This window comes from Nerophis ophidion, linkage group LG21 (genome assembly GCF_033978795.1).
Source record: "Nerophis ophidion isolate RoL-2023_Sa linkage group LG21, RoL_Noph_v1.0, whole genome shotgun sequence".
Taxonomy (NCBI): Eukaryota; Metazoa; Chordata; class Actinopteri; order Syngnathiformes; family Syngnathidae; genus Nerophis; species Nerophis ophidion.
This window is the reverse complement of record NC_084631.1, coordinates 25,973,682-25,983,991: the sequence shown is the minus strand read 5'-3', so window position 1 is coordinate 25,983,991 and position 10,310 is coordinate 25,973,682. Positions and strand designations below refer to the sequence as shown.

Below are 10,310 nucleotides of genomic sequence, written 5' to 3'. Positions count from 1 at the left end.
TTTCATCCCGGGAGAAGGTGAAAAGTACTTGGATCTGAATGACACATTACTTTACCTGCGGGTTAAAATTACCCGCGCCGATGGATCAAATATCCCAAACGACGCCAATGTGGGTCTCATCAATTATCCTCTAAACACCATCTTCAGCCAATGCGACATTATGCTCGGGGAAAGACTGATTTCTCAATCCAGCGCCACACACCCATACAGGGCGATAATTGAAACGCTACTAAACTATTCTGAAGCCACACTCAGAAGTCAATTCTCAGCCGGGTTATTCCACAAAGACACCGGCGGCTCAATAGACTCTATAGAAACAGCGAACGGACCAAACAAAGGACTCAACATCAGAGCCGGTTACACGGCTGAATCTAAAGAGGTTCAGCTACTAGGACCCCTCCACGCAGACATTCTTTTCAGCGAGAGACTCCTTCTCAACTCGGTGGATCTGAGGATCAAACTCACGCGTGCCAGCGACGCCTTTTGTCTCACAGGGGCTGCGGACGGTACTTTCCGTCTGAAAGTGCTGGGTGCCTCTCTCTTCACAAAAAAGGTCACCGTTTCGCCGGCCGTACGATTGGGGCACGCCTCGGCCTTACTCAAAGGAAACGCACTCTACCCTTTGTCACGGGTCAGCGTGAAAACCTACTCTATCCCTGAAAATTCCAGAGTATGCACACAAGAAAATTTGTTTTTGGGCACGATGCCTAAATACATTGTTTTGGGTATGGTAAATCATGAAGCTTTCACAGGAAGAAGAGATCTCTCACCCTTTAATTTCCAGCATTTTAACGCTGAATACATCACCCTCTGTCACGCGGGAAAACAAATTCCCTCCAAAGCTTTCCAACCGCAATTTAACCAGGGGGCTTCGGTCAGAGAGTTTTACAACATGTTTACCGCTACAGGGAGGCATATGAAAGATTTACCTCTGTGCATCAACAGACAAGATTTTGAACGGGGTTATTCGCTGTTTGTGTTCAATCTCAATCCGGGAGAGGACAGCGACGCATTGTCTCGGGTTTCTAATGGCACTTTGAGGTTGGAAATGAGATTCAGAGTACCCTTACCCAACACGGTCACTCTTGTGGTTTACGCATGTTACGATTCTATTTTGGAAATTGATTCCAAACGACAAGTGCTGGTGGATTATTATTGACGACGGAGATGAATAACCATCAACTGGAGAAGCTTCTGCGACGAGTGTTGGGGAATGTTTTCTGTGGTGTATGGGCCTCCGACCAACTCCCCTCACTGACTCGCTCCTTTACCCCACCCTCCTACTTTATCGTCAACACCCACGAAGGACATCGACCGGGGGAGCACTGGTTATCGATGACTCTGGAGGAAGATGGGACCGCCACTTTTTTTGATTCTTATGGATTTTCTCCCGATTTTGATTACTACCCTCGGAGCATCTTGAACTTTTTGGAAAATCGTTCTGACCGTATATTGTACCACAACCTACAGCTTCAACACCCTTTGTCCACAGTGTGCGGTCAACACTGCGTTTATTATCTGCACCATCGATTTTGCGGACTGTCTTTTGAACAAGTTTTGTCTTTATACACAGATGATGTAGTAAAAAATGATCTTGAAGCATATACCCTGGTTAAAAAAATTCAATGTTGTACTAGCACGAATAAGAATAATAGTAGTCGTTGTGGCGTACAAGACGTCTGTTGTTTAGAAACTTTTTTGAACCGTTGAAATGAAAATGCTGTACACACTGCGTTTGATGAATAAAAAAACATTTTATTGAAACAAGAGTTTTGTCATCATTCATTCAAGGTTTAACCAATGTGGGGACAATGTCACTTTTCTACCTCTTCTTTTCCTCTCGGGGGATAGAAATGTTTCTTTTTCCACCCATTCTGATTCAAACTCTCCATCCGCTTTCAGACGTCTGTATTGATCTCGTGCTCTGGGGTTATGAATGGTCGATGTGGGGACATTTAGCTCCGTCAACGCTGTTAAAAATTTTCTCCAACCCTCAGGGGTGCGGGTCTGTGGATTTTTGGACCGTTGCATCAGGTGTTTCAGTAAATCGATCATATGAGATCCCTGCACCGGTGTACCGTTTTGAACAAACTCTCCTTTAGAGGTCCACCCCTTATCATTCTCGGATAATTTTTTCATAATGTACTCGGCGTTGTTACGGTCGCGTCGGGGGAGGATTTTCAGAACTTCGATCATCGTGACATCCTTTGACCCCCCGCCAGTATTCCGAGGTTTATCCTCCGGTTTATCCATCGGTTTATCCTCTGGTTTATCCTCCGGTTTATCCTCAGAGTCATTCCATGGTTCACCCCGCAAATCCTTGTGTAAAGTCAGAGTCATCCTTTTCTCCTCCCGTTGCCCCTGCTTCAACAGGCCGAGATATCTCTGCAGCAGGGTATCGTATATTTTTATTCTTTCATGAGGATTCATTCCGGGTTCGTTTAAGACGGCTCTCATTTTAACATCTAGATCATCCTCCGCCGAGTCTCTGATGGTCGGCTCCGGGCGAGTCAGACGATTTAATTGTTGGGGGGATAGGAGAAACAATTTTTGAGCCTTTTTCATCTTCAACCTTTTCCGCTCAATCCACCGATAAGATTCCCTATAAACGGTACGACGGTGGCCAGTAAGGGTAGAAGAAAACCGCCCGACTGTTTCATCAGAGTCTGGCGTTTGCGTTTCAGTCCAGTCCTTTTATCAGCCAGCAGTCGGATGATTTTCTTTTGTTTTTTAAGCTGAGCAAATTGAGACGGTGATAAGGGCACATTACCCTTCAGAATGTTTAAAGCAATTTCACACAGCGTCTGGATAAAGTCTGGTGAGCCGTGACTCAGAATATCTCGACGTTTTTGTGGTGTGGCATGGTACAGAGCTTTTAACATGGGACCGTTCCTCTTTACACGCTTTGACATTATGTTTTTGGCACGTAGACAACGGGCCACTGGTGCGGAAGCACGCCCGACCTCACTCTGTATTGTTCTGGACAGAAAGGTGTCAGGTCGACCAATAAATAGCCATGAGCATCCAAAGTAGCATCCGCAAAACTTTCCAAGAAAAAACTTTTTTGTGCGGGGAACATTTGCTGTGCCAACACGTTAATCTGCAATCTGTCCCGCGGATTCTTAAACAGTATCATATAATTACAGTTTAAGCTAATGGTGCGTGAAAATTTTCCCTGATGAAAAACATTCTGGGTCAGCATCATAACGCTCATATTTCTATGATGTCTATACTGCGTGAAAATTTTAACCACTTCGGGGTGATTTGAGGCTTGAAAAATAACATCGTCCAAAATCACCAAATGGGTCTGATCGTCCGGAAACAAGTTTTCATCTTCAAAGGAATCAGGCAGTCCTTCAACAAATTTTATTTTTTTATTCATCTTTTTTAATTCAGCATACATGGGTTGGAAAGATGTATAAATCCACACAATGTTGTCGGGTATAGAATTCATGACGTGTTCACAATTTTCCAATACACATTTTACAAAAAAAGTCTTTCCGCAACCACTAGGTCCTACAACCAGGCATGAAAAAGGTGTATGAAATCTGGGATCAAAGTCTACTCGTTCCATTTTTTCCATTTCCTCTCTAATACCCGAAAGGTAAAGTTTTCCCGTCGGGAAAGAGACGTCTTTTGTCATACACCACTCGAAACTTTTTTTCGAAAGACGAGTTATTTAAAAGGAACCCCCTTTTATCACGAACAATTTGGTGATGAGGGGTGTAGATCGCACCTGTTTTGTCTTCCTCCAGATAGCCCTCCACCAAATCTTTAACGCTGTCAAAGTTGACCCTCTCACAACACTCGCGGGTTTGAGTGATTCCTTTGGCACGCAGCACAGTTTTTTTACCCTGCAGGGTATGGTAGGCATAACTCTTTGGACCGGCGGAGACGAATTCGTGAATGCTGTCTCCTCCCAACTCATCCGTCAAATCGCCTAGATAGGACCCCGTCTCCAGAGAAACTTCCCCCTCGTTTACCGTGTAGATTAAACTATCGGTGTCTGTGTAAAGAACTCTCTCTTGCAACCCCTCTAGGTAACCGTACATTTTCAAACGTGCGTAAGCGGTGGTAAAAGCAGCGACAAATACATTATTTGTGTTACCGGGAAGCACCACGCTGTTTTTACTGTATTGCCATTGCACCATAGCAATTTGCTCGTTGAGAAAGGAAAAATATTCAACCTGATATTTTCCTGAAAATACAAAGTCGAAAAATACTTCACTTTTTCTCACCAAGGTGGTCTGAGTTCTATTGCACCTCTCCGCAAACTTTCCCCAAAGGCTGTTTAAACAGAGTTTTGACATTTGTCTCTTGGCAGGGTTGGGTTCGATTTTTTCAGCATCCAGCTGTATTCCCTGATTTTCACGATATTCACGAATGTACTTTTCCCTGCTTTCTGCATCGACGGCTTCTTTGGGATACCCTGAAGCTTCTTGCTTACCCTTTAGGAAAGTTTGAACATAACCCGTAAAAACGGTTTCGCTCCGTTCTTCAAAGTGCCACACCTCCGTAATCTTACCGACTCTGTATCCCAACTGTAAAGCTTTGTTGAATTCGAGCGTGACCCAGACTCCCGTCAATGCCCTTCCTTCCTCATCATGTTCGCAGGGTTCCTGCTGGTTATTGTTTTCTGCGCATGTGCGGCAAAGTGTAAACACTAGTTTACCCTTGACCGTTCTGTAGGGTAGCACAGGGAAATAGAGACCTCGAGGAGGGTGAACAACGGCTCTGACCAGACCGAAATAGTTTCCAACATCGTCAAAATCCGTGTGGATGATGACAGGATGACCCAGGGGGTAAGGAAATGCGCTGTTGACGTACGGGTAGAGAGAGGTGACATCCTCATACAATACACGCTGGTTCTCACCCGCCGTGTGCCTCAAGCAAAAGGCGCTTGTCCTACCTCCATAAAGAGCGTCTCGAGGCATGAGAGGTGCGGGGTAATTGCGTGTTTTGAGAAAGTCTATTACCCTAGGGTTTGATTTTTTCATTTCATTCCACTCGTGCTCTCTGATGACGATGATGTTGACCTTGTGGTCACGCTTTAACGCTTTCATTTTTTTCTCGGTAGCCTTGTGCAACTCCTCGAACGGTGTGTTTGTCAAAGGGCATACAGCACCGGGTTCGAAACACGTCGGGCATCCGTGATAAAAACACCCCTGAAATTCCCAGACGAATGGTTTGCCACCGATTATAGCAAACCCATCCACAAAGTATGCCCCCATCTGTTTTTCGCCTTTGTTTAAAGCATGCTGAATGAAAATACCACGACGATGCGACTCCCATTCTAACCATTGGATGCTGGTGTGTGAGTATTTTTTACACAACCCTCGGTAGTTATCCGGGGAAGGTATGGCTAGAGAACGCGGCTCGAGGAAATTAGTCACAAACACCTTCATGCAGGCCGAGGCTATGGTGATACGGGAGAAGGGGTCAACACCCGTCTCGCTCGTAAACTCGGCTCTAAATTTGATGCAACCCTCACGAAGAACATTGACGTCGTTTTTACAGTAGTGTACCGCTTGTTTTTGAAAATCAAAGACCTCGCTTTTCTCATTTTGATACCACGTCTCAAACTTGGTGCGTTCAACAGGTGTCATGCGTTCTACACCGTAATTGCTGATTGCGGGGTATTTTCCGACATAATTTAAATGTTCCTCCGAACTAAATTTGTGAGGAAAATACCCCTTGGACCAGCAATCACCGAGTCCTAACGCTTTTGGCATAGCGCTAAGCGGCATGGTAAGGAAGGAAAGCGAGTCAATGTATTTTTGCAAAAAATCAGGGTCTTTAAAACAGAGAACTTTACTCCCCTGCATGATAATTAAGGGTGCTATACCCAGCCGTACCATGCCTCTCAGAATCAAGTAACCGTCAAATCCTCTCGAATTGTGGGCTATAAATGTAGATTTAAGATAACGAGGTTTCCTGAAATGATTGAGGAAAACTGTAACACAATCCAGTCCAAAAGCACACCACTCTTCTCCTTGCAGCGTCTTGGTACAGACTAGAAAGGGAATGTGAGTGTGATTGTCATCGACAAACGTCTCAAAATCATAGAATATGATATTATCATTGTGGTTTACTTCACGTGGTTGGGGTTGTATATAGCAAAGATGTCGTGTTTCAGGTGTCTCTGAGTCACTGCGAGGTAGCTCTTCTTTACATATTTGACATTTTAACTTAGGGCACGTGTGTTTAGCGATACCTGTAGCCACAGGTACATCGTAAAATAGGTTGCATTTAAGGCATTTCTTTCGCCGATCGCAGTTGCTGACGAGTTTTTCCATAACCCGGTGTTTTACCCTGTGTCTGAGGAGACATGCAGGAGAACGACACCACATGTTGCAATCCCTGCAAAGCACAGTTTTCCCCTCTATTTTTACACACCCGTTTTGTGTACAGACCAAGCAATAGCCGTCGCATTTGTGTCTGTCGGGTTTGTCGTACCCTTGGTAACAGTAGTGACAAACGTGCGGTTTTGACAAAAAACCTTTAATGTTAATGATACCGCTGTAATGATTCTGAGATAAATACAGATACAACGGATTTTCTGATTTGGGGTAATCCGTCTCGAACCGTGAGAGGGGTCGTTGGCCCTCTTCTCTGTACAGTATGACAATTTTACGACGTACCACTTTTTCAAATTCACGAATATGACTGAAAGTGACGGAAGTCTGTTCGTCTAAGCCCGCTTTTCTCTGTATTTTTTCAGCCTCCGCCACAGCCTGGCTATCTGTAAATTCAGGATGTAACAGACTTGCTAGGCTAATGGCAAAACATAGTTGATTATTCGAGTTTAATGGATTGTAAAGATAACGAGCTTTTTTTCTGCGGATTTCATGTTCCAAAAGGGTTTCGATTTTTCTTCTTACACCACCTCGAGGGTTATGTATCACCTGGACCATCACCTGTATTTCTTCATCGTTCAATATTTCAACGTTTGATTGTACCAACAGATCTAACACATCTTGAAAAGCATTCATCACAGCCCCGGCATCGTTTCGAAATGTAAATGAAGTGTGTTGATTTGCACTTTCACCGGATAACTCCAATTGAATGATATCGCCGGGTCTAGCTTCCTTAGTTACCATCTGTGTCAGCTTTTTAAGGCTCCCCAAGACTCCGCGGTAAAATGTGGCGTAATCTGTTACATCGTTGTTTTGAGGAAAAGTTAAAACGCTGGATAGTTGTATATTGTTGAATGTTTCCCTCCTCAAGACATTTACCCCATCACCCCTCTGGGTCTCATTTGAAATTGATTGGTCAGCCGTTGACGGTTGGTTCTGCATGACCCCCACCACCTCCGAAAAATCCAAACATTCCCCCGAGGGTGTCGCCCCTCCCAACACATCGTGATGCTGTGTAGAGGCTTGTGTGTTTGTGTTTGAATTTAACACATTAATATCATCTTGCAAAGACGGATCATTGTTTGGTTCCCATTCTATCTGGTTGTTTGGATCTAAATGATGATTACAAACGTCTTCATCTTCTTCAATAACTACATCTAATTCAGATGGAACTACACCCATTATATTTCTCTAAAGAAAAAAAAGAAAAAATAATTCGAATGGAACAGATATAACAAACCAGTATGTATCAAATCATGTCTGCCATCTTCATGAGAGTGCGAGCCAGTATACGATAGTACTGTTTCAGCCTTCTTCTGTTTCTATCATGTTTGTCGAGCTGGCGGGCGCATCTACGCTTCCTCCTGCGTTTGTTGCCTGTGGAAAAAAAAAAAAAAAAAAAAAAAAAAAAAATTAATATATACCGGCTTTAACCACATGTGGCGCTGTCATCTCCACTCATGCAAGCATAGCCGGAAACAACCGCCCACCTCCGGAATCAGTCCCCGCCCATTCCCCTTAGGCGCGAAATTCATTTGAGCGAAAGACATTGGAATGAGAGGAGCTCTTTAAAGCTCCTGAGAATCTTAAAAAGCTTACAGAAAACGAGAAAAACTTACAGCGGGTGCCTGTTGGACATTCACCGTCGTTTTCGATGATTTCCCCACGGAGCAAGGATTCGATGTCTGGAGTCTTTGGCGCAATCAAGCCTTCTCCTCTGCCTGGAATGGCCGTTGACGGACCCTCCAGCGTTAAGGGAGACCAGTGAGCAAGAGATGTAAACGGAAAATCTGTAAGTAAATATATGTATATATGTATCGTATACCGCATGTTTTTTTTCTTGTAAAAATGAGAATTATTTGACTCACCAGACTGCGATTGGGTTAAAGGGATCGCGTTGGTCTCTTCCGGCGAATCCTCTATAAAACAAAATAATGAATACACACAATATTAAATAATTCGAAGGTTTAAACACACCTCGATAATCATCTTCCAACTTTGTAAGATCGATCAAACAAAGTTCTTCGTCTTTCACTTCGTCGTCATCGGCTGTTAAAAAAAAAAAAGGTATTACATCGTCGTACACGTGCAATGCTTTTAACGTTTAAATGCTTAAACGGAGTTAAACCATTGTCTAATAATGTGGTAAAAACGGAGGTAATGAAATGAATACAGTAAAAAAAAAAAAAAATCGGTACTTACACAAAAGGATTGGAGACTCTGTTAGGAGATCCCTTGGTGGTGGGTGAATTTCAACTCGATGTTCGACTGTTTTTAGTTCGAATAAATACTTATTATAGTAACATTAAACAGACGTGTTACAAGGAATGAAAAAAAAAAAAAAAGAAATTACCTTTCATTTTGCAAATCGCGGTTACACTGTGTTCTGCTCTAGTTCTCCATCTGTTTAAATATGTTTTCGTGAGGTATGGAAGTTGTTTCAGACGGTCGTAAACATTTAAACGGTCAAATGGGTGGCCAGTTTCTATTCATACGAAATTCTCAAGCTCCCATAAAAACTGAACCCTCCTTTGTACCCCAAACTGACCTGTTGATTCAAACGGTCATAAACATTTAAACTGTCAGATGGGAAGTCAGTAAAAACTGAACCCTCCTTTTGTCCCCCAAACTGACCTGTTGTTTCAAACGACCGTAAAGACCAGTTGCTACGTGACACTGTGTTCTGCGATAGTTTTTTCCATCTGTTTAAATATGTTTTCGTGAGGTACGGAAGTTGTTTCAGTGCGTACGAATGTGTGTGTGTGTGTGTGTGTGTGTGTGTGTGTGTGTGTGTGTGTGTGTGTGTGCGTGTGTGCGTGTGTGCGTGTGTGCGTGTGTGCGTGCGTGCGTGCGTGCGTGCGTGCGTGCGTGCGTGCGTGCGTGCGTGCGTGTGTGTGTGTGTGTGTGTGTGTGTGTGTGTGCGTGTGTGTGCGTGTGTGTGCGTGTCCACCAAAAACTTCCCAATCCACGATAGATAACGATGAAAATATCGAGAAAGGGCTTCCGTCTCTTCTTTCTTTTAGCTGAAATAAGCAGATATCCCCCATTTCGTATCTGAATACAAATCCAAAAGATCCCTCCCCTTCCAAATCCCATTTCTCACGCAAAGATTCGGTCGGCGGCATCTGAATACGATTTAGAAACACTCGACTTTTTTGCGGAGCGTCAATGTAAGTTTTATTATTTTTATAAATCGAAACAGGCGTTTCACTAATCATGACCGAATCGAACAAAGTCTTTACGCCAACGTATAAAGCTCCAAATAATGACTAAGCCTTACACTGCCCTTTTGTACCCCTCGTGTGTGTGTGTGTGTGTGTGTGTGTGTGTGTGTGTGTGTGTGTGTGTGTGTGTGTGTGTGTGTGTGTGTGTGAAGTGCGTGCGTGTCCACATCTCCACACGTAACATTCCCAGCCATCAATACATCGAAATCTGGAAGTTGTTTCAAACGATCGTAAACATTTAAACTATCAAATATATGGTCACATGCTGCTCAGATGACATTGCTTTCTTAAAAAAACTGAACCCTCCTCTGTTCCCTGTCAGGTCTTAACTCCACCCTCTTCCTGGTTTAACCACTCCCACCGCAGGTCTTAACTCTGCCCTCTTTCTGTTTAAAACTCCACCCTCTTCCTGGTTTAACCACTCCCACCGCAGGTCTTAACTCCACCCTCTTCCGGGTAAGCCACACCCACTTGACCTTGATATTTGAACCTGACATTTGAACCTGACCTTTAACCTTGACCTTTAACCTTGACCCCCTCATAAATCATTAACCTTTGAACTTGACCCCTCATAAATCATTGACCTTTGACCTTGAGGGTCATAAATCATTGTTTTATGGGGGGTCATAAATCACTTTTGACTAAAGGTAGGGACTTAACTTCTCTCACATTCCTAACAGAGGTAGATGCTGCTTTTGATGATTTGCTCGTGCACAACAACGTCAGATGG

The 10,310-nt window shown here is 43.7% G+C and overlaps 1 protein-coding gene across 4 annotated transcripts; it reads right to left on the bottom strand.

The window, feature by feature from the left end:
- Window positions 1–3,355: 3,355 nt before the first annotated feature.
- On the bottom strand, window positions 3,356–9,155 carry LOC133539958 (uncharacterized). 4 transcript variants are annotated; one of them, XM_061882361.1, is made up of 6 exons: window positions 8,710–9,155; window positions 8,559–8,624; window positions 8,334–8,405; window positions 8,225–8,275; window positions 7,976–8,146; window positions 3,356–7,733 (listed from the first exon to the last, which is right to left on the bottom strand). In XM_061882361.1, the coding sequence occupies exons 1-6, from the start codon at window positions 8,714–8,716 to the stop codon at window positions 7,606–7,608; spliced, it is 495 nt and encodes a 164-aa protein (XP_061738345.1). In that variant the 5' UTR covers window positions 8,717–9,155; the 3' UTR covers window positions 3,356–7,605. The 4 variants fall into 4 exon arrangements, with proteins under 4 accessions (XP_061738345.1, XP_061738343.1, XP_061738346.1 ...); XM_061882359.1 differs by having other exon boundaries at window positions 8,710–9,153; XM_061882362.1 differs by having other exon boundaries at window positions 7,976–8,275; window positions 8,710–8,838.
- Window positions 9,156–10,310: the final 1,155 nt, after the last annotated feature.